The sequence below is a fragment of the Vombatus ursinus genome, unplaced genomic scaffold (genome assembly GCF_900497805.2).
Source record: "Vombatus ursinus unplaced genomic scaffold, bare-nosed wombat genome assembly UNPS02014773.1, whole genome shotgun sequence".
NCBI classification, from domain to species: Eukaryota; Metazoa; Chordata; class Mammalia; order Diprotodontia; family Vombatidae; genus Vombatus; species Vombatus ursinus.
In genome coordinates this window covers 36508017-36532585 of record NW_020954551.1, presented here as the reverse complement: position 1 = coordinate 36532585, position 24569 = coordinate 36508017, and the positions used below count along the sequence as shown (strand labels likewise).

General features: G+C 46.1%; 1 protein-coding gene across 1 annotated transcript in view; it reads right to left on the bottom strand.

Annotated features, from left to right (window-relative positions):
• Nucleotides 1–6879: 6879 nt before the first annotated feature.
• Nucleotides 6880–24569, bottom strand: part of SYN2 (synapsin II) — a 247025-nt gene continuing 229335 nt past the window's right edge. Inside the window, exons 10-11 of the mRNA XM_027863956.1 lie at nt 22493–22642; nt 6880–7008 (exon numbers count right to left, since the gene is read on the bottom strand). Coding sequence (XP_027719757.1) covers nt 6880–7008; nt 22493–22642 — 279 coding nt within the window. The remainder of the gene's footprint in view (nt 7009–22492; nt 22643–24569) is intronic.

Here is a 24569-nt window from a genome sequence, read left to right as displayed (position 1 = left end):
ATGAAGATGTTGTTCCAGCAGCCCCCAGAACTCAAGCAGGATAAATCAAGGAAAGGGAGGAGGAGAGGGAGGGGGAGGGGAGGAGGTAAGGAATGAAGGGAAGGGTGGGGATAGGAAAGTGGAAAGTTCAGCGGTCTCTTACTTTAGCTGTGGATGAGGCTGGGATTTCCGCGGCTCCTTCTGGGGCGTCTGGGACTCGGTCAGTGGGCTGGAGGTCGGACTGGCCTGTGCGGCTGGGCCGCCGGGATGAGGAGCCGAGGAGGAGGAGGAAGAGGAGGAGGAGGAGGAGGAAGAGGAGGAGGAGGAGTGTGGTGGTGGTGGTGGTGGTCCCGGGGAAAACCGTCGTGAAGGTAGCACCTTGCTTGGGGACTGCATTCCTTGGGGTTGCCCAGGGCCCCCTAGGTTCAGTACAAGAAAAACTTCAGAACTCAACCATCTCAAAAGGGTTTCCTTATTAGACTCTATGCCTTAAAGGGTTTGGCTTTGATATCAACTCTAGGCAACAATCCCAGACCCTGAGTGTGGGAGTAGGGAGAAATAAGACTCATTGGTCACTCCTCACCACCCCCACCCCAAAACACCTCTCCCTACTTCCCCTAGAAACAGCAGAAGAAATAGGTTTATTATCAGAAGCTGGGATGAGGGATTGGGGTAGAAAAAGGGGGGAAAGGGCCCTGGAGTAGTAACACACTATCAGTGGGAAAGTCCACAGAGGGTGTGGATAGCCCTCTTCTCCCAAAGCCCCCTGGGATTTAGTGGCAAGGAACACAGAGGACGCTCTCAGGGGCAAGGTCCAAATTTCATCTCTGCTCTCTGGGTATTCTATTCCATCTCCTCCAACAGATTGCCTCCTTTCTCACTTATTTTCAATCTCTTCCTCTTACTGGTTCATTTTCTACAGCCTAGAAACATTCCCATGTCTCCTCCATTCTCAACAAACCCTCCCTTGGTCCTTCCATCCCCAATAACTACCATCCTATGTCTCCTCTACCCTTTGGAGCTCATCAAAAAAGCCATCTACAGTAGATGCCTCCACTTTCTCTCCTCCCACTCTCTTTTGAACCCCTTATACTCTGTCTTCTGACAATATCTTTCCACTGAAATTGCAGTCTCTTTTTTAAAGAAAAAAATTTTTTTTTTAGGCAATTGGGATTAAGTGACTTGCCCCAGGTCACACAGCTAGTAAGTGTCAAGGGCTTGATCTGAGGCCGGATTTGAACTCAGGTCCTCCTGACTTCAGGGCCGGTGTTCCATCCACTGCACCACCTAGCTGCCCCTGCTATCTCCAAAGTTACCAGTTATCTCTTAGTTACCCAATCCAATGGACTTTTCTCAATCCTAATTCTCCGTGACCTCTCTACACTATAGATCTCTGTCTCCTTCATCTTCTCTTCTATCTAGGTTTTTGGGACACCATTCTCTCCCAGTTCTGCTTCTATCTATTTGACTGCTCCTTCTCTATCTCCTTTGCTGGATCCTTATTCAGATCACAATCTCTAATCGTAGGTGTCCCTCAGGATTCTGTCCTGGGCCCTCTTCTCTTCTCCCTCTATGTTCATTTGGTGATCTCATCAGCTCATGTGTGTTTAATTACATCTCTACAATAATGATTCACAAAAACCATGTATCTTCCCCAAACTCTCCGCTGACCTTCATCTTGTATCTCCAACTACCTTTCAGACGTCTTGAACTGGATGTCCTGTAGACTTCTTTAACTAAACGTATATAAAACTGAACTCATTAGCTTTCCCTCCAAACCTTTCCCCTTCCACTTTCTCTGTTACTGTCTAGGACAACCCCATCTTCCTAACCCCTAGGCTTGCAACTTAGGAGTCATCCCCACCTCCTCACTTTCTCTCATCACCCAAATCTAAGCTGTTGCCACAGCTGAAATTTCCATCTCACCTTTGAAAAATCTCTGGGAACATACCCCTTCTTTTCTGTGACACTGCCATCACTCTGGGGCAGATTCTCATCACCTTACACCTGGATTGTAGCAATAGCTGCTTCTGGGTCTCTGTCTGCCTCGTCTCTCCCTACTCTAGTCCATCCTCCATTCAGCCACTGAAGAGATTCCTGAACTGCAGGTCCAGTCATATCACAAACTCCAATGGCTCCCTATCACCTCCAGGATCAAATACAAAACCCCTTGTTGGGCATTCAGAGCCATTCAGAACCTTCTTACACCTTCCCCACTACACACTCTTTGATCCAATGACACTGATCTCCAGGCTGTTCTACAAACAAGACATTTCATTTTTTCAGCTCCAGACATTTTCTCTGGCTGTTCCTCATACCTGGAATGCCCTCCTTCCTCATCTCTACCCATTGCCTTCCCTGGCTTTCTCTAAGTCCCAACTGAAATCCTACTTGCCGCAGGAAACCTTCCCCAGCACCTCTTAATTCCAGTGCCTTTCCTTGGTTAATTATTTCCTATTAATTCTGAATATGATAACTTGCTTGTATATATTTGTTTACTTGTTGGCTCCCTCATTAGACCATAAGCTCCTTGAGGGAAGGGATTATCTTTCGCCTCTTTTTGTATCCCCAATAAAACTCTCTGGGCCTCAGTTTCCTCATCAGCAAAATGAGGGGCTAGGACTAGATCACTTCCAAAATCCCTTCTGGCTCTAAAGTTATGATTCTGAGATCCAGGAGCCCCACATACCATGGGTGATGAAGGCATTGCAGAGTATGGGATTGGGAGTTGGCACAACAGTTAACCTCCCTTGGTCTCAAACTTACTGCCAGTAATGTGGGAGAGAAAAAAAAAACCAACTCCTACTTTTCCTATCTCACAAGGTTGTTGTGAGGGTGAGGGAATGCTTAGAAAAGCTATCTAAGGATAACTTATGATTGTTCACTGTCAGGCTATTTCAGCTGGGAGTCAAAAGGTTCGACAGCCATGCTCGGTACCCACCCTTGCCCTGGCAAGATGCTCCCTCTTTCCTAGATACACTCTTTTCTTTTGATACCATACCCAGCTGGTTCATCATAGTGGGGTTTTTTGTGTGTTTTGTGGGGAGGGCGTGGAGAGGTTGGGGTTGGCAGGAGCCAACCCACTCCTCTCCTTTAAGAAACTCAAAATTAATCCTTCCCAGAAGCCAGAGGTCCCTTCTCCACTTGATGGTTGGGAAGATTGTATTTGGCAGAGAAAGGAATCCATTAAAAGAGTTGGATATTTCCCTCCTGGAATGGAACAGGTAAATACCTACACAGCCATTTAACTCTATGGAGTGGTCTGAAAGGAAAATAGACTGCCCATTCTGGGAGTCAAAGAGTGCATCCAGCCTTGGGAGGCAGGAATCATGGCCAGAAGCCTTAGTACTTTCTGAGAAGTTATTGGAAAGATGATCAGATGTGGAGTCAAATTTGGGACAAACCCCTTATCTTCTGGGCCTCAGTTTACTCATCTGTAGAATGGCTGGCTCTAAAGTTCCATCCAGTTCTAAATCTGATGATTATAAGCAATTCCGTGCTCTGAGGGTACAGCCTAGGATTTAGAGCTGAAAGGAACCCCAGAAAGCATGCATCCACCAACCAGGATCAGCGCCACATGACTCTTCAACCCCAGAACCAGTATCTTTATCCTTAGGCCCTTTGGAAGGAATGGCCTTAGAGGGATGCGTCAGTAGGTAAGGGCTGGCACTCTTAACTCAGCCTCTTAAAAATGGAAGACAACCGATGCTGTTGGACCAACGCTGGGTTAGTCCCATGCCTATGCTAGTGCCCATCATTCATCCTTCCGCTGACCTCCCACCTGCCACGTGGCATGGCTCCCCCACTTATCAATACCTCAAATGGACACCACGTCACCATAGATGGCCCCTTTGATCCTCCAAAGAAGACTTTGACAAGTTCAAGAAGCTCTAAGTTAAAAACAGATGTTTCCAAAGAAGAAGCTCTCCCTAGTCTCCTAGATCGTTAGGAGAACCCTTAGTTTATCAGCAAACAGAGTCACATTTATCCTTTTGTTTTCACCTCAAGAGGGTAGGAGAGGCCCTTGGCATTCTTCACCTCAATATACTCTCGGTGAAAACAACACAGGTTGCCTTCTCAGCCTCCCTCATTCAGCACCAAAAACTCAAGAGTCCTCGCACTTGTACAGACATGCTCGAAGGGCCATAAACTGTACAACTTTACACTGCACATAGATGTAACTTTTTTTTATTACACATTGAGCTGTACAAGAGATTTCACAGAAGAGAGATGCTGCAGTCACACAGATACTTCCACCATTTGGCTGAGAACCTCTCAGCTGGATCAGTACAAAAGAAAGGGGGACAACAGTCAGAAAAGAAATGGTACAAACACCTGGACAGCAATCCTACACTGTGACACAATTGTCCCCCGACCCACAGTTATGGGGTTGTCCCTAAGCATGCTAACTGACGGGCAGAGGACAGTCAGGCTGGCCCATCCACTGGGATTCGGCAGCAGGGGCCGAAATTGCGTCTCCCACCTGTTCTTAAGAGGCTTTCTGCTTACGCCACCATCTGCAGCCTGGCCACTTTACACTTTGCATACATGGCTCACAAATGTCACGTGGAAAGCACCTGTAAATGTTCACACCGACATGCAGACAAGCACCACCCACCGACCATCGCCAGCACCGCCGTTTAGACAGAAAAGTAAGGAAATCAAAAGATGGACTCCTCCCTCCGGGGCATTTTTTTCTTCATTCCCTTCTATGGTATCTGGAGGTATTTGTGCATCTGATTCTATACTACCCCCCAAAGTGTGTATGTGTGTGTGTACATATACATACATACATACATAAATATATACACACACACAGAGACAAAAAGATAACTATGGTCACCATCTGAGGGAGAAAGACCACTGACCATACCACAGTAACACCCAACCCATTTCTCACGGCATACAAATATACCAATGAGAAACTAGGGCATGGGCCCCTTACTGGAGAAATTCCTATTGACTACTTTTAGAAATGTACCACCAGTAATCCCAACTCATCCATCAGACTTGGGAATCCAAAAGAGGGTGCCCTAAAGTGTAGGTCACTGGCTTTTTGTGGTCCTGGGAGGGGAACGGTAACGTGGACACCAAGGCCACGGAGTTGGCGTGAAGGCCTCAGGGAACAAAGTTTGCTCTGTCAAAGGAGGTTTGCTAGGGGGTCTGATGCTACTGTGCTTTGTCCCCAATGCTGTCAGAGGATGGAGTTGTTGGGGACACTGTAGACGAGGCTTAGATTATTGTAATATTGGTCTCATCCCATACCTGGAGATTCCTCCCCTTGGTGAAGTAGACTCATCGGTGAAAGCAATGCCAGCAGCTATGGCTGTAGAAAAGACTACTGAAATTGCTTCTCCCCTTTAACTTTCACCTAGAGGTACTGGCCTTGTACCAGTTCATTTTTGAGCAGGAGGAGCTGGGGATAACTAGGTCCCTTCTCCCGAAGGAGAAGGTCTCCTCCAAGATAGAACTCTTGGTCCTCTGGACTTCTGAGGGTGTGATTAGGGATCTGAAATGGAAAATGGGGGGCCAAGCCAAGGGCCCTTTCTCAGGCAGTGTTGCCACTCCAAAGAAGTGGGCTTGCTTTAGATTTGGTCTCATTTGGCAATGCCCCGAGAGGCAGAGTGAGTGAACACATGTATGCTGGGTGACTTCCCAGGTTTTCAACAATTCTCTTGTTCAGTATCTCTAAAGAGCTCATCTCCAGAGACAGGGAGAGCTGGGGGATGGGATAGGGGTGGGGGAATATAGATTGGTCCCAGTTCCACAGAAGCCCACAGACCATCAACTCAGAAACAATAACAACAAAGAGGAATAACTTAGCGGAACCAAGATCTGCACACAGGAAACACTCACAATTTTGCTTGGATATTGCACGTCAGTTTTTTTGAGTTTGGAGCTATAATTAGGTTAATGATAGAAAGAAGAGGAAAAGAAAACAAAAGAAGAGGGGAAAGGCTGGGGCAGAGAGAGGAAATATAGAACCAGTTTGTGGAAAGAGCTTTTTGCTTTATATCTCATTTCATCACTGAAAAAAAAGAAAGGAAAAAAAGGAAGGAAGAGAAAGAAGGAAAGAAAAAGAAAGGAAAGAAAAAGAAAGAAAGGAAGGAAGGAAGGAAGAAAGAAAGAAAGAAGGAAAAAAATAAGGAAATGAAAGAAACAAACAAACTCAGGGGCACAGATACCCAGGAACTCAAATCATGACAAATACTTGCAAATGAAAAAAAAGAGGAATGCCTTTGAAGTCAGTGGACAGAGATAGCGCGATTTGACCTGAAAGTCTCTGAAACCTCTATCTACACTAGTCATGCAGAAAGAAAGAGAAAAGCAGGGCTCACTAAATAGCTCACACACTCACAGAGGTAAGCAAAGGGGTTTCGATCCAAACCTGGGGCAGAGTGAGCAGGGGTGGGGTCGGGGTGAGATGGGCTGGACGTTGGATTTGTGTCTCTGATTCCCACTCCCTCTAGTCACCCACCACTTCTGTGGCCCCTGATTATCCAGAATACTTCTTAAAGATATTGTCTATCCATCCAGAGGATACAATCGCACTGGAATTGGGAGAGGCACAATGTTTTTTTTTTTGTTTGTTTGTTTTTGTGGTTTTTTTTTTTTTGTACACTGTTGACAAACAGCCCTGAATCACAAATTATACAGAGAAACGCAAGTAAGCATTACGAGCACGGACAGGACAAGTAAACAACCAGACCCAAGAGCTGATACTGCATAGGAAAAAACCCCAGTCCAATCAGCAGAAAAAGAGAGCACTGAGATGGGGTATGGGGAGGGGTGGCTTTTTTTTTTCCTTTTCACTTTCCTTCTCTTTCATTTTTTTCCTTCCTTTTTTCACTTTTTTGGCTTGAAATTTCTGCTTTGAAAGAAGAATATACTAGCAAACACTTAGGAAGCCTGGACTTGTTTGGACCCTACTGCAATACCATTACAGTCGAGAATATACTGTAAACAACCTTGAGGGGTGGGGCGCTGTGGGGGTGTCTTGCTCAAATCCGGATCCTTCAGACTCCCACTCTGGAAGACAAAAATTTGAGACAAATTAGAAATCACCACCATGAACACCACCAGCAGCATCACCCCTGAAAATCCCAAAGCTCCCTCTCCAGTCCTCCCTTCTCCATCATGTTCAAAATGCCTCTGGGGCTTTGATGGCGGGTGAGTTGAGGAGCTTTGTGGTCTTTATTACAATTCCTTCTCCCAATTTTTTAACCTTTAGACTTTCACACACCCTAGGTCCGCTTAGCCCTATCTAATTTCTTTTCTTCTCTTGAGGGTGTTTCCTCAATTTTGCCTGTGTCAGGGGACCAGAAGGGCTCTAGGGTCTCTTCTGGCTCTAACTGAGCAATCCTAGGAACCCATGAACCTTCTAATACTTCATGAAGGGAAAGGAAGGCTACCTGTGCCAGACCCCAAAGATTAGCTGAGCTCCCAGGAAGGGGTTACACCAGGGAGACCCATCATTTCAGAGCTCGGTTTGGCTGCCCCTGGCTCTGGACTCATCTGGAGAATGGGGAAACAGATTAGGGATTAAGTCCAATTGGTGGGTTGATTTAAGACTCCCTGGGAAAGGGACCTGAAGCCTAAGTAAATTATAGGGAATAGTTATTTGCTCCTAGGTTCCTCAGGCTCTTATATTTATACAAAAAAAATGCTCAAGGCCATGTTGTTTTATAGGACTACTACTCTCTGCAACATGGTGACTTCAAATCTGGCTAGGATTCTGACTGATTTTTGACAGGTGTAAAGGTCCTCTGTTACTTTAGTCTTGGTGAGTCCAGTCCTGGGACAGGAAGGAAGGAAGGAAGGAAGGAAAAGAGAAAGGGAATGAAGGACTTAGGAAGAGGGACAACCCTCTGGATGTATAACAGATAAATGTTCCAACAGTGAAAGACACAGAGTATGGTTTTGTACACTGTACCTGAAAGTAAAATGTGGCTTCTTCCTCCCCTCCCTCGTCCTGAAGATACTCAGGGCCTGGTTACCACCCCACCCACCCCTTCTTGTCTAGCTCTGGCCTACCTAATCCATTCTTCCCTGCCGGTGTCTTGAACTTTTGAACTTTGTCTCTCTCTCTTTCTCTCTCCCTCCCTTCCTCTCTCTCTGTCTTTCTCTCTCTCTCACCCCTCTCCCTCTCCCTTTCCCAGCCATTAAGACCAAGACAATCCCCCTCCCCCAATCCAGGGCATCGCTCATCCCAATCAATTCTCCTTCATAAGTCTTCCGCATTCACTTTCCCCTCTCCACCACTTGAGGCTAACTAATCCTTTATCACCTCACAGGTGGATAAATTTGCCATCTGTTGTTGACCTCTCTGGGTCCAGCCTTTCCCCAGCTAAACCATCCCAACAGATAAATCTTCCTTAGACCACCTTTTTCATTATGTTGCTGCCCAAATGCTTTTCATATGAAATCCAAATTCCTCGGCCTAGCTTTCAAGGCTTTATAAAACCTAACCACGGCCCCATATCTTACTGCTTTCCAGCACACACCCTCATTACGGATGAAATCTTCACTATTCTTGAGGAAGCATGGAACTCTGATTTTTGACTGTGCCTTTCTACTCATTCTGGTCCTTCTTGTTTGGTTTCCTCTCTGAAATGAGGGAGTTGGACCAGGTAATTGCTGAAGTCTTCTCTGGCACTAACATTCTCTGTTCTCTGTTCTAAGGTGCCCTTTATCTTAGGCATTCTCAAGTTCTGTAAGTACTGTGCCCTCTCTTCTCCTTTCTACTGAGCCAAATTTTCTCCTTCCCCAAGACTTCATTCAAGTTCAGTGCCCAGGAAGCCTTCCTTTCTACTTAGTTCAAAATGACTTTTCTTTATAGCATCTCCTCTAAATTCATTACAGTTTATTACACACACACACACACACACACACACCCCAAAAAGGATTTGGCCTCAACATAAGTAAGAATTTCCTAACCAGTGCTATTCATGAATGGAATGGCCTGCTTTGGGAGATGGTCCAATGACCAGCCATCAGGACTGAGGGGATTCCCGGACTAGATCACCTGGGAAATTCCTCTCACCTTTTAGATTCTATGATTTTATATTTAAAAAAAAAATTTTTTTTTTTAGGCAATTGGGTTTAAGTGACTTGCCCAGGGTCACACAGCTAGCAAGTGTCAAATGCTTGGTCTGAGGCCAGATTTGAACTCAGGTCCTCCTGACTTCAGGGCCGGTGCTCTATCCACTGCGCCACCTAGCTGCCCCCTACAATTTTACATTTGCATGAGGTCTCACATTGTTTTCTAGTTATCTCCTCCACTAGGTTTTATTTTCCTATGTTGGATTATAAACCTCCTGAGAGCACACACAGATCACAGTCATTTTTCTAATCTGAAGGAGGAACAGTATACTTGTGATCCAGCCAGAAGTAGTTGGGGAAGTTTCCGGAGCCACTCTCCTCTTCTTCCAGGGAAGGGAGAACCCTTGTCTGGTTAGAATTTAGCCCCTTGGGAGTAGGGATTATCTAATGCTTTGTATGTTTATCTCCAGTTCCCAGAACACAGTAGGTAGCTGAATAAATATTTGTTTGTTGATTATTTTCGCGGCTATGGATAAGGTTTACATCAAATGATTTCTCAGAGGCTAATGGCCCAGCCAAAGGGACAAAACAAGTTTCCTTGGGTTTTCAATGGCATGAAAGTTCTTTGTGGTCCAATGGGAAGAGTTCAAATTCTGACTGCCATCTGCTGCCTACATGACCATAAGTAAATCACTTAACATCTCTGAGCCTCAGTTTCCTTATTGGCAAAATGAGAGGGTATGATTAGATAACTGCTAAGGTCCTTCCTGGGTCTAGATATAAGAGGACATAGACTAGTTTTTTATTTTTGTATCCCCATTTATTTGCTTAATAAACATTTATGGATTGATTGATGACAGTCCTCAAGATTGTAAGGGGTTAAGCCGAGGGATGGCTGTGGGATAAGCTAAAATGCTATTCCTGGGGCTGGCATAAAGCCCTGAGCTCTTCTCCAAGGCGAGGAGCAAAAAGCCCTTTCTTTCTTTACTTTTACTTTCCTAAAAGCATTGGTTGAATTGCCTTGAGAGGTTGTGTTGGGAGCAGATTTAAGAGAAGGAAAAGCCCTTCTTCTCCTCCCTCTCTCTATTTCAGCTGATGCAGGAGGTGGTGCCCTAAAGGGGGAACCTACAGGCCAGGGCACAAAGGGACAGTTGGAGTTTTTGGTTGCTATTATTTGGGGGTCAGTGAGGGGTGGGGTTAGAAAAAGAGAGAGCACAGCGATATTCAAGGTGAGTTCATGCCTTCTCTTAATCACAGGTCTAGGGGGTAAGCAGCCAGAACTCAGTTCTAAGGTGAAGGCTAGAGACTTTGTCCTGTCACCCTAAGATCCCACACAGACGCCCTTAGTGCACCACTCTACTGTGCTGGGATGGTGCTGCACCTTCCTGTTTATATCAAGTGTCCATTTATTAGAGTCAGAATTATTAGAACATAAATTCCTTGAGGATGATTTTTCCACTTTTGTATTTGCATTCACCAGATCTTAGCACGATTCTTGGCACACAGTAAATGTTTAATAAATGATTTTTCATTCATTTCACTCCACTCCAAAGCTTTCAAGGTTATTTGGACTGGAATTATTTGGTCTAGATCCCCAGGAAGGCTGAAAGGACTTGGGACAACGGAAGCTGGAATTGCCTCAGGCCCCAGCCTCTGAGTCAAACAAATTTCAGGCATAGGTGAAGGCTAACACGGAGCTGCAGAGAAGTTAAGTGATTTGTCCAAGGTCACACAGCTTAGGCACTGGAAGGGCAGGAGGCAGTTACAAAATGGGATTTAGAGCCCCAGCTGGGTAGGCTTGCCCTTTCAGATATGTTGAAGTCAGGTTAGGGAAAGGATACCCCAGTCTGTGAGAACAGATCCTCTGCTATGCAGCCCCAAGTCATTTGAATTCCAAGGCTTCAGACTTTACATTCCAAGGGCAGTGGTCAACAGGAACGGCTGTGGCCTCTTTCAGGTGGCTTTTGGCATTTCCCAGAAATGGGGAGAATTTGTGGAGAATACATGTTTAGTCTTCCCACGGCCCTGAGAGGGATGCTGGAGTTCAGTAAAGGTCAAGTCCTCGCCTGGGCACACTGACCCCTTCATGGGGTCATGAATCATCACCAGCATTGGCCTTCTGCCAGCCTAGAGAGTGTGGGCTTGTCTCTGCCTCTCACCTGCCTTTCCTTTTTGTCTCCTTTCTCCCCCCTTAGCATAGTCTTCCCTAGATGCCCATCTCTCCTAGATGCCCATCTCCCCAGATGCCCATCTCCCCTAGATGCCCATCTCCCCTGATGCCCATCTCTCCTAGATGCCCATCTCCCCAGATGCCCATCTCCCCAGATGCCCATCTCCCCTAGATGCCCATCTCCCCAGATGCCCATCTCCCCTGATGCCCATCTTTGGTTCTTGTTCTCCTCTGGCTACCAACTGATTTCTTTGTCATCTGATGAACGTTGTCTGATGAGATCTCTAGTTATTTCCTCTCCTTGAGAATAGGCATTTTCATGGAGGCAGGGGGAAGGGGGACCAAAAAAGCCAGAAGGCAAGACTAACTTCTGTTTAACTATGTTATACATATTGGTATTTATTAATTTTATATTCATGTTGTACATACTGTATGTGCTCATCTCCACCATTAGAATGCAACAAAAACAACAACAAGCATCTATTAAGTGCTTACTGTTTGCCAGGCATTGCACTCAGTGGGCAAATGTGCAGGGATTGTTTTATTCATTGCTTTTCAGCACTGGGCACAGTGCCCCACAGTAAAAAGTAAAAGTAAGGGGCACTGTCAATGGTTCTACATCATGAAGAGATAGGACTTAATTAGTAGAAATGACCTTCTAGAAGAGGCATGACCACCTGCTTCGCTGCGGCTCCCCAAAGACCACGGGACTTTTCCATCTTCAGTTGAATCATTTCATGTATGTTGTCTTGGAGGGCAGGGACTGGCTTTTTTTTTTTTTTTAATCTATTTGTATCTCCAGTGATTTGCACATCATAAACACTTAATAAATGCTTTCTTTCATTCATTCATTAAGGAATACTTGATTGATTGACTGGAGCTTAACATGAAGAAGACCATTTGAACAATTCTGGGCTCATAAGAATTAGAACTGGACCACAGAGCTCAACTTTATTATTTTACATGGAAACTGAAGGTCAGAGGGACTGTCAAGACCACGTGGGGAATAAGCATCAGAGCTGTCCAGTACTAACGCAGGATGCCTCACGAGGGTACTGAGCTCCCTAGTGCTCAGAGTCCAAGCTGAGGCAGAATGCTATCCAGAAATGCTTGAGCAGAAGTCGGGGATGAGACTAGAGATTGGAGGACCATGCATCCTGAGCAGCAGGGGCCTTGAAGGTCATCCTGCTCCTTTTAAAGACTCGAAAACTGAGGCAGACATTCAAATGGTTTGCCTGAGACATAAGTAAGCCAAGTTTCAAGTTCAGCACTCTTTCCCCGTAGGCTGTTTCCCTGTTCTTTCACCTAAAAGAGTCTAAGAATCATCCTTCATGCCCCAAGGAATGAACCATAACAAAGAGGCAATGTGCTGTCCCTAAATGGTCGGACCTCAGTTTCTTCATCTTGAAAATGAGACAATAGAACTCAGTCTCTAAGGGTCCTTCCTCTTTCTAGGTCTAAAGCTCTCCTGATTTAGAGGCAGTAGAATTTCAGGTAATAGCAGCCCCTGTTTACAAAGCTGGGGTGGGGGTGGGGAGGGTGGTGTTTATGAAATACTTTTCTCACAAGAGCCTTTTGATGTAGAGAAAGGCAAATCTCTTTAGCTCTAGTTTACAGATGAAGAATCTTAGGCTCAGAGAGCTTGCCTGGGGTCACACAGCTATTAGGCGTCAGAAAGGAATTCAGACCCAGGGCTCCTGACTCTAGGGCAATGGAAATAAGCATTTATTAAACACGTACTTATATGACAGAGGCAGCTAGGTGGCCCAATGGATAGAGTACTGGGCCTCGAGTCAGGAAGACCCGAGCTCAAATCCGGCCTTGGCCACTCAGTAGTTGTGTGACCTTGGGCAAGTCACTTAGCCTTGTTTGCCTCAGTTTCCTCATCTGTAAAATGAGCTGGAGAAGGAAATGGCAAACCACTCTAGTATCTTTACCAAGAGCATGCTATCATTCATGAACTCACAAAGAGACCTTCACAACTGAACAACAATAACAATATACCAGGGAGTGGGTGCTATTATGACCCTCATTTTACAGTTGAGGAAACTAAGGCAGAAGAGATTAAGTGACTTGCCCAGGGACACACAGCTAGTCTTCTTAACTCCAAGTCTGGTGCTCTAACCACTGAGCAATATCACTGCCATTAACTGTTGGGGAGGTATTATGGAAGTCATCCCAACACCCCAAAATCCCACCAGGTAGGCTGCCATCTGATCTACCTATATGCCAGGCCAACCGTGGCTCTCCCCAATCACAGACTCCCAGAATACAGAGTTGTAAAAAACTGGCATAGCTAATAAGTAACTGAACCAGGACTCAAGTACAGGTATTCCTGGAACCAGAAAGACCTGGGTTCGAATCACCTGCCGCTGTGTCTGACTACTTATGTGACCTTAGGCAAGTCACTGCCCTCTCTCAGCCTCAGTTTCCTCCTCTATAAAATGAGGGAGACATACTAGACATGCCAGACGGCCCCTGAAGTTCCTTCCAGATCTCCAGGCCCAGGACCTTGGGCCGCTGTGCTGCATCTTCACTGCCATTTCCCTTTGCCCTCTGACACTGAGGACAGGCTTGGAGGTGAGGGGTTGGGGGAGAGAAGGCCCTAAGTATGGGCTGAGGTCATGAGCTCCTTTCTAATCCCCAAATGGGGATGTCAGGACAGCCAGGGAGCCAGAGCCTGGGAATGGCCAGGCTGGGGAGCCGCTGGCCTCCCCTGGGCTCCATCAGGGCTGCATCTTGGATGTTTCTGGGGGGGCAGAGAGGGAGGGAGCATTCCTCAGGGGGCCGGTCATTGCCAGGCCGAGACATTCTGGCTCCTTTGGCCCTCCCTCTGCTTTGGGCTTCTTTCCTCTGGGGTTTGGCTTCCTCAAGCATCTATCTTTGGTCCTGGGGATGCCTGAGAACATCAGTTCTTGGGGAGCACGTCTCCCTCCCAGCGTCCCTCCTAGAGGCAACAGGCAAAGGGTATTTTGGATAGCAGGACTGGAGAGTTTCCTCACTGGCTCTGTTTCTCATGCTCGGGATCCAGGACAAAAGGTGGGGGCATTGGCACCAGGGTGTGGATAGTGCCGTAATGGGACTAACCAGGAGATATTTGGGCTAGAGATCATGGGATTACAGACTAAGAACTAGAAGGGACCTCAGAGACAGCTTAGTGCAACCTCTTCATTTTACAGGTGAGGAAATTGAAGCCCAGAGAGGGTAAGCAATTTTCCCAAGGTCACACAGCATTGCAGGCAGGATTTGAATCCAGGTTTTCTGACTCCAAACCCAGTGCTCTTTCCACTGTACCACATCCCATTGGGGAGGGGCAGAGGATCAACAATTCACTTCCTAGTATACGTATGATTATCTCTAGTCCCGGGGGTGGGGGGATGGGGGAGGGGCAAAGTTGATGTCAGAATCCTAAGTGCCAGAAAAACCGGGAGCTATTTGACAATTTGGAGCCCAGCTAAGTAGGTTGTAGTCTACATTCAGAGGTTAATTAAAGCATGATCTGTCTACAGGTTGAAGGCCAGGATTCAGAGGTTTGAGTCAGGCAGGAAGGCCTAAGGAAGGCAGGCTGGAGCCCAAGCAAGCACAGGGGGCCAGGTTGGGGCTCAGAGTCTAAGCCAAGGCCCAAGGAAACAGGTGGGCAATGGAATTTGGCATCTTGGGATCTGAACCAGGCAGGCCAGGCCATAAACCAGCAGGAGCAGGGTCTGACTGCCGCTTCCAGGACAAAGGCTGTCTGCCCTCTGGCCCGGCTTTTGAATAGGCTTCCTGGTGTGGGCAGCAGTAGAGAATAATTAGACCGGCAGATTGGTGATGGCCATCAGAGTGAGGCAGGGTTGTAGGAGCAGTGGGGATTGGAGCAGAGGCTGACCGTCTCCAGGGAGCGATGAGCAATTCTAATGGCAGAGGGGAAGGGCAAGACTGGGCAGTCAGCAAAGTTCAAATCGGGCCCTCCTGCCTCCCTTCCCAGGCCCTCTCTAGCATCCTGCATCCCATTCCTCAGGATCTTGCTCTCAGACACTGTTAAGATCCCTGGCTGGAGTCTTAGCTCATAATGGCTCAAGGTGTTTCCTCTTCCAGCATTATAAGCATTTTTGAGAAGGCCCCCTAAAGCCTCAGACTCAAAGAAATGAATTTCTAGTAGTGGAATTGCAGACCCTTTGAAAGGAAATGGGGGAGATATTTTAGGCTGCTGGGCCTAGAGCCATCTGGTGTAATGCCAACCCTGGCAGGGGGTCCTCAATAGAGGCAGAGGTAACGTGTGGGAGCTGTCCTAACTACCTTACCAACCCTCTAAAACTATAATAACCAGAGAGGCTTGAGAGGATGCCCTAAGACAGAAGAGGCTATAGACACTATTCATGGCAGGGCCTCCTTTCTCATAGAGAGAAGAGTATCTGCCTTTCCAGGCCTACCGGGCACAGAAAATAACATGGTAAGGGGGAGATTGGGGGTCGGGGGAGAACTAGGCTAGTGAGCAGAAGACCCAAGGGAAGGAGGGGTCACAGACCCTCCTAAAGGCTCCCCCAGGAAGAAGAGGTGACCCCAAATTACTAGAAGCAAACATCCCTGAACTGGGTGGAGCTATGCCTTGTTAACTGAATTATGGCTGGAAGGGGAGGTCTCTGAGATCTGGAGCTTCCTAAACTCAGCCCCTGGGCTAGGAATCCCAAGGGGTGGTATTTGTAGTCTTCCAGCCTCAGTCAGCTTATGGCCCAGCACACAGATCAGAGGATTGGGGAACAGGGAGCTTAGATTCTAAGCCATGAATTCACCGGGTAACATCAGGCAAATTACTTTATCTCTTTAGGTCTCAGTTTCCTCATCTGTAAAGTAAGTGGGTTTGGATGAAATAATCTGGTCACAAGACCAAGTTTAGAGCTGAAAGTGGGGGGGGGGCTTTGTTTTTTGTCTTTTCGTGTACCCCTAGTGCTTAGTTTAAGTGTCTGGCACACAGTAGGTGCTCAATGCCACCAGACTGACTTTGAAATCACCTGGTCTGATGCCTTCGCTTTGCAGCAGAGGAAACCGAGTGTCTGAGAGGGAAAGTGGCTTGAGAGGGAGGTGTGATCTTGGACATGCTTCAAGTTAGCTGCAGAGCTGGAATTAGAATCCAGGCCTTCTGACTCCCTTGGTTACCACACCATGCTCTGAGGTCCTTCCGGCCTCTAATCACTTCGGATTCTATGATAAGCTAGTGAAGCTGTTCTAGGAAACTATGAACTTTTCAGTGGTCCCTGGGGAATCCGGGAGGGGAAGGGGACCCAGCTTCCAGATAAAGACATTGGGTAGAAAACAAGTTTCCACCAGGGAGAGGAGGGAGTGGGGGTGGGGGGCGGGAGCATGGGTGACTACAGCAAAGAAAGGCCCCTTCTCCTCCTGCTGCAGTTATCAGCAAACAAGGCTGGGCAGAGGGGGAGGCTCAATTGTTGTCTCGATCCTATCTGAGGTCCTGGCAGGACGTAGGGCTCAGCCTTGCTGACGGAGGAAGGAAAGACACCGAGTGAGTCAACTGCTGAGAGAGTGTTGGTCTAAATCCAGATGCCCCCCCCCCTGCCCACCCCCACCCAATCCCCCTCCGTAAAGGAAGGGCCTTGTGCTTGCTCAGCAATATTCAAGACAGGAAATTGGGAAAGGGTCCCGGGGTCTGGCCCCAGGAAAGAGGCCGGGCTCCTGGCCGGACAAAGATGTTGTACCTTTCTGATTGGCTGTCTCCTGGAGTCCTGGCTTCCTCCAGGCTCAGGACCCCAGGGAGAGTGAGGCAGTGTGAAATAATGTGGTCTGAAGGTTGCAGGTTCAGCTCTAGCAAAAGGGACAGTAGATCTGACATGTTCTCAGGCACTTAGAGTCCTTCTGGGCTTCATGCTTTGGCTGCTGGCTCTCAGAGAGTATATACAACCTCTGTTCTCTGGATAAGCCAGTCCCCCGTGTAGCCCTGACCCTGGCCTCTCCCTCCTCTCCTCCTCTTCCTCAGGGCTTTGTGACTATTGAGGTTTCCAGAGGTCCTACCTAAGGGTCCAGAACTCAGGATCTCTCCCTTGGGGCACTCAGAATAGAATCTGGTACAGCCAAAGATCTAATCAGAACATCCCACCTGCTGTCCTGAGGACAGTCATTCTCACTCCTCCACCTACGGCAGAGAAATTGCTAGACGTGGTGCCCAAAAGGTCTTGGCTAGAATCTCGCCTCTGGTACCAGCTCTGTGATCAAGGGTCTTACTTAACCTCTCTGATCTTTATTTTTCTGATCTGTAAGACGGAATTAATAGTACTTATTTCACCTGGATGTTGTGAAGAGGAAACGAGATAATTTAGCATTTTGCAGACATTTGAGCAATTTGGGCGTACCAAAAGTCTTAGTTCAGTTTTTAGATACTAAAGATTTAAACTGCACTAAGATTCTTGGGACACTCCATATAAATGTTAGTTATTATTCATATCAACATTCTTCACTGACTTTTATGGAGGGAAGGGGTGGATTAGAGACCCCCTCCCATAAGTGGCCCATAAGTGAATGTACAGTTTGTGGCTGTGCATATCCTTGCAGGGGTACCTTTCCTCCCTCCAAAAATCTTCTCAAGTTGCTTGTGTTCCTGCCTGAAATTCCAACATTAGCAATGCATCCCTTTCACCCTTAAATTGTTTTTGGCTTCTGAGAATCCCTTAGGAAAACGAAAATGTTCCCTTGAGAAGGAGAAACAGCATGACACATGGGGAAAAGGGCTGGATTTGGAGTCAGAGGACATGTGCTGGAATTCCCTCTGCTACTGATCGTGTGACCTTGGACAAATCCCCGAATCTCCCCAGACCTCAGTTTTCTCATCTGTAAAATGAGGTTATAGCCCATATTCCATATAATGATTAGTAAGGGGAGGTGATTTCTATTCTTTCACATAGAAAAGTCATTTGGCTGAACCAACAGAAAGTGGAATCCGAGGACCTATTATTCTCTCCTAGAGTAACCTGGGGTGTCATTTAACTTCTTTGGGAGAGGGTGGGGTAGCTAAGACTCTCGCACTGCCATCCAAGCTCTAAATTCCCAATCCATAGGAGTTGTTAACCAATGTTGGCCGCCAGGTGTCACTGTCACACTGAGAATGGGAGAATGGGAAACCGTGTGTCTTATTGAGAGGTTTAACTATCCCACCCCCTTCAGAAATGGGGGGGGGGGGAGAGGGAATCACTAATCCACACTGGGGTGTGAGCTGATAAGGGATCAGGGATCTGAAAGAGACCTCAGAGGTGACCCAGTCTAGGCTCCTCCTCCCTCCCCCAACCCCATTCCCGTTTAACAGATGAAGAAACTGAGGTCTAGAGAGATCATATGACTAGTAAGCAGCTGAATCAGAATTTGAACCCGGGTCCTTTGACTTCACATTCTTTCTTTTGTATCACACCGACTTACTTAAGATATTTACCCTCCCAGAGGGTTTCAAATTTTATACTGATGATGATAATTTTGTAATTTGCAAAGTGCTTTACGTGCATTATCTCATCTGAGGTAATTTTCCTAGAGGAATTAGGAAAGCCCTCAGAGCCTCCAAGACCCAAAGGAACGAAGGTAGGATTTCAGGTATGGGATAGCGGTATAGTGGTATAAAATGTCTGCCTGGTACCCTTAAATACAGAAAAGGAATAATTATTTCTCTAGCACCTGCTATTTGCCAGGCACTGTGCTTTACAAATATCTTATTTGAGCCTATCACAACCCTGCAAGGTAGGTGCTTTTATGATCCCCATTTTACAGATGAGGAAACTGAGGCAAACAGATATTAGGTGACTTGTCTAGGATCACACACACACCCATAATAGGGTGAGTTCTGGCCCTGACTCTGCTCTTTACCTAGATGCGCTGGGGGAAGGGCAGAGGGGAGAGGGGAAGGAGAGGGTTTTCATTCCAGCCTAAGTAGGAGGCTTTTTGAGAGGGGTCAGGAAGACACGTCTCTAAGCAACTGTCACCGTGCCTGACATACACTCAGAGAATGTTAGAAATGGGCGGAGGTATGGAGGTGGGGGTGGAGGGAGAATTCTTCAAAGTTGCTTAGCCCAATCATCTTATTTTACACATAGCAAAAATGGCAATGATGATAATAATGAGAGCAATACTTGTTTGCAAAACACTTTAAATAACATTTCAGAGACGGGAGACTAAGAGAGGCTAGTGACCTACCCAAGGTAACAGAGGGATTGGCTAGAACTTTCCCTAGCCCACCCCCTCTCTTATCACAGCTCCAAGATCATAAGATCTAACTATAGGCCTGCTCTCTCCCCCCCCCCCCCACTTTAAAGCACAAAAAGTCTTTTCATCACTTCTGGTTAAGTACAATGCTGTAGGCTTGAATCTCTGATAGGCAATTAAGCTTTGTTCTCCTAATTGCCCGCTCTAATTTTCTAATGACTAACATCTTGAGGAATGGATTTTCAATTCTTTGCCAAGAGGTACATTGGTAGGAAGAGGCCAACAAGAGGTTGGCCAAGGTGTAAGTGAGCCTGGTAAGACCTTCTGAGCCACTGTCAGAGGGCCAGGAAGGCCTGCTTACAAAATGGCAGCTACCAAGAAGGGAACACCACTGTGGGGATAGGAGGCTGGTTCAGAGGTCTGGAGAACCTGTGCTACTCACTCAGTTCAACGCCAGTAGCCCAACCTGCCCTTGGTCATAGGCCCTACCTATTGTACTCGACACCTCCTTTGTCCCGGGTCTTGGTTGAAGGCAATGAACCACATAAAGGGATTTTCTAGGGCCACTGGGGCCAGAGAAGAACCTGTAGAATTCCAGAACTCCTTTAAATGACAAAACTTGAACCATAGGTCACAGAGACATGAGGTCATAGGATATAGATGAGAAAGGAACATCAGAGAACATTGAATCTCTAGTCTCTTCATTGTGCATAGAAAGAAGCAGTCTGGGGAACGCTAGGTAGTGCAGTGGATAGAGCACCTGCCTGGAGTCAGGAAGACCTGAATACAAATCCAGCCTCAGACATGTGATACTCACTAGCTGTGTGACCCTGAACAAGTCACTTAACCCCATTGCTTTGCCAAAAGAAAGAAAGAAAGAAAGAAAGAAAGAAAGAAAGACAGAAAGAAAGAAAGAAAGAAAGACAGAAAGAAAGAAAGAAAGAAGCAGTCATGGAATCTTGGCACAGGAAGAAACCTTGGACATACTCTATTCCAAAGTCTCTCATTTTACAGAAGAAGAAACTGAGGGAGCATGAGGCTTGTGCCAGATTGGAAATTGTTTAGATACTTACTAGCAATATGACCCTAGGCAAGTCATTTAACCTCTTGGGGTCTCAGTCTTTGCAAAATAAAAGGGCTAGAGTCAATGACCTCTATGATTCTTTCCAGATCCAAATCTATGGTCCTATGAAGCTCAGCAGGAGAAATGACTCAGCCAAAGTTACATTTAATTTAATTCAATTAAGCACTTAATCTGGGCAAGGTGGTATAATGGATAGAAAGCTGGCTTCAGAGTTGGGAAGACACTTGTTCAAATCCTACCTCTGACACCTACTAGCTGAGTGACCCTTCAAAAGTCACTGACCAACCCTTTCAATCCTCCAGGTAAGTGCTTAAAATTACAGAGCCAGTGGCAATCTGCATGGGTAGAAAGTTTCCTTATCGAGAATTCCCTAGACCAAAGAAATCATCAAGGTGCTATCTATAAAAAATATGAACCATAAAATGTATCGATAAAAAATGTATGAGTCTTTGGAAATACAGATGAAACAATTTCCCTTGCCTTCGAGGAGTTTATATTCTATGGGAGGGATAGAATGTGTGGACAGATAAATAAATATGATATAATTTGAAGTGCACAGATAACTAAAATAACATCATATGATATGATATGATATGATATAATATCATTTCTAAGTTCCACTCTGACAATTAGGTTGGCAGAGTGCAAACTCTTTGAAGACAGGAATTAGCTCACTTTTGTATTTTTATCCCCAAGGCCTAGCCCACAGTACGGACTTAATGCCTCTACCTGTCAACTGATTGAGAGATTGAACCTATGTTGGCAAGATAGGTTTTGAAAGGGGACCTTCCCTGCCCTTGACATAAAACAATGTACCCACCTGCTGAATGATACCTGAAACCTCTTTCAGAGGGGACAATGAGTGACCCAAATGCAAACATATACACACCAGAGGCCTAACTCGATAGAATAAATAGAGCCTTTCCTAAAAGCATGCTTTGACAGGTATACACCAGGTACCTGAGGAAGGGATGGGCTACTGCAGAGGAAGGTAAAGGGAATGCTGGGGGCTGACATGCTTTGGAAACTTCATAATTGTGTCAAAGCTCAATGCTGGCCCTTGGGAACTCAGAGCCAAGTTCTTGGCCGGCCACTGGCAAGCCTTTTTTCCTGAAGATGGTTGACAAGATGATTCTAGCTCCAAGATGTCATTGTCTCCTAGGGTTGTCCCTTCCAATGGGCTGAGGCTCTGAGGAGGGGGAGACATCTTAGCGCCTGTGTCTGCAAGCAAGAACCACTCCCAGGGATGCCTCTCCCACTGAAGACAGCATCTTTGTGGATATGAAAGTCTGGTATGGATCACTCAACATTGGCAGCTTCAGAAGCAACAGAAGGTCTTTATTCATTACTCACCTGGGGAGGATTCAGAAAGGGTCAGAGGTGGAAGGGCATGGCTTCTTTAGGAAAGAGGAGATGTATGGTTTAGGTTTCTACTTCCTATCCTTGGGTCTCTAGAGGAACTAGAAATCTGGCCTCTGTCTAGAGAATGTGAACCAGTCCGGTCCAGAGACGATCATCTCTTTCTTCTTTCCTTGCCAAATCATCTTGATTTGGAGCTGGTGGGAAGGACCCCAGCCAATGGGAAGTCCAAATCCCCTCTGGTTCTCTGAACTAAATCTAGGAAATTCCTGCACCCTAGAATGTAGTCTTTTCAGGGTGTCCAGAACCCCTGAGGGCCAATGGGGACACTATAATATGACGTAACATAACATATGATACGCTATATAATATAACATGATATAATTATATAATACAATACATGAGATAATATGGTATAATATAATATGACATGACATAATATACTATACTATTCTAATATAAATTCTAAGGTAATAGAAAAGCCTTCCACACTTGATAGTTACATTGTTGAACCCTGAGTCCATCAATGAGCACCCTCAGCCCCACCAATCCCACACACCAGCTTCCCCAACCTTGTACCTTAGAAGGAATTAGGGCACTAATACAAGACATATTAGAGCCCAGCTCCATGGGCTCCCAGATCCATAAATGGCTCTCCAAAATCTCTCTGATGCCAAGTTTACCTGAGGTTGCTGGGTGGTTGAAGGTCTCTGGGGAGACAGGGCGTGGGTCCGAGAGAGCTGCTGGTTCATTTTGCTGATGACCAGTTCGGTGATTAGCTGTCTGTCCTCCGCCTGGTGTTCCCCAATTAGAGGCATTGCACAATCTATGACCTGTCATAGAAAAGATCGTAGATTCACAGACTCAGATCAAGAGTTCTTGGCCCAAGAGTGGTTTAAAATATTTTGATGTATTTCAGTATGATTGGTTTCCTTTTCAGTCTTGTGTATTTCAATATAACTGGTTTTCTTTGTAATCTTGTCTATTTTATTTTGTGCATTTAAGAAAATTTTTCTGAGAAGGCTTCATCAGACTGCCAAGGGGGTCCCCAACACCAAGAAGGTCAAGAACTCCTGACCTATAGCTAGAAGGTCTCTTAGAGAGAAGCTAATCTGACCCTTCTCATTTTACAAATGACCAAGGAAGCTTGGTGGAATTTAAACCCAGGTCCTGTGACTACCAAGTCAGTATTCTTTCCTTAAAGTCCCAGACTCATAGAAAGTTAGAGGTAGAAGGGACCTAAAAGGTGGTCCATTCCAATATCTCAACTTATGCAGGAATTACTTCTTGACAAGTGGTTATCCAACCTCTATTTGAACACTTGAAGTGACAGTGAGCTCTCTGTCTTACAGGCCAGTTCAGCTCATAGCTAAATAATTCTCATCATTAGAAAGGTCTTCCTTTTCTTTTTCATTTTAAATGGATTTTTATTGATATTTTTTGTCTTTGCATCACCTAGAGTGGGGGTCCTTAATTTGGGGTTCATGAACTTATTTTCAAAAATGTTGATTACTTAATTCAATATAATTATATTTTTTGTAATTTTATGTATTTTATTTTATGCATTTAGAAATGTTATTCTGAGAGGGGGTTTGTAGGTTTTACCAGGTTGCCAGATGAGGTCCATGACACACACAGAAAGGTTAAAAACTCCTGCATTCCTTTTATATGTGGGGCTGAAAACTACACCTATAACTGCTACCTCCTGGTCACAAATTTAGAGAATTCTAGACTTAGAAGGGCAGCTAGGTAGTGCAGTGGATAGAGTGCCAGGCCTGGAGTCAGGAAGACCTGAGTCCAAATCTGGCCTCAGATACTTACTAGCTGTGTGACCCTGGGCAAGTCACTTTACCCTGTTTGCCTCAGTTTCCTCATCTGTAAAATGAGCTGGAGAAGGAAATGGCAAACCAGTCCAATATTTTTGACAAGAAAACCCCACATGGGGTCACAAAGAGTCACTGAAACAACTAAATAACAACAATAACAAAAGACTTAGCAGGGACCTCTGGACCACCTAGCCTAAGCCATAACTGAAAAAACAGTCTCTGTAATGTTCCTGCCACTCGGGACAGCTCTGATGGTCAGAAAGTCCTTTCTGAAATCGAGCTGAAATCTGCCTCGTGAGAACTTTCTTCTGTTGTTCTGAGGTCTGGACTCTGACGCTGTCCCCAGGTTAGGGAACTCGGGGTTTCTGGGCATTAAAGGGTGTGCCAATGGCGCCCGTACCAGTACTGGGCGACAGGACTGCACTGAGCCCAAGCGGCCTCCCTGTGCTTGGGAGGAATACAATGTGCAGTCAGAAGAGCCTGTCTCTTTGGAGAGCAGCTGGAAGGAGGAGCTTCTATACAAGCTCTCTCTTGGTTTCCCCTACTGATCTCCAGCTCGGGTATTACTGAGATGAAACAGACAAACATTGATGCTGTCAAGACATTTATGACTGTGTCTGTATCACAGGCACCAGTCATCAGGGTCCTGGGCTGGGTATTTCACTGAAGGAAGGGGAAAGCAAAGGGAATGAGCATTTATAGAGGGCCTACTATGTGTCAGGCACTGGGCTACAGTGCTCTCTGTAAGTATTAACTCATCTGATCCGCACAACAATCCTGCAGTGTAGGTGCTGGGGATATTATTCCCATTTCACAGTTGAGAATATTGAGGCAAACGGAGGTTTAGTGACTTGTCTAGGGACACACAGTTCCTAAGGCTGGATTGGACTTTCTGACTCAAGGTCCCATGCTAAACCCACTGTACCATCTAACT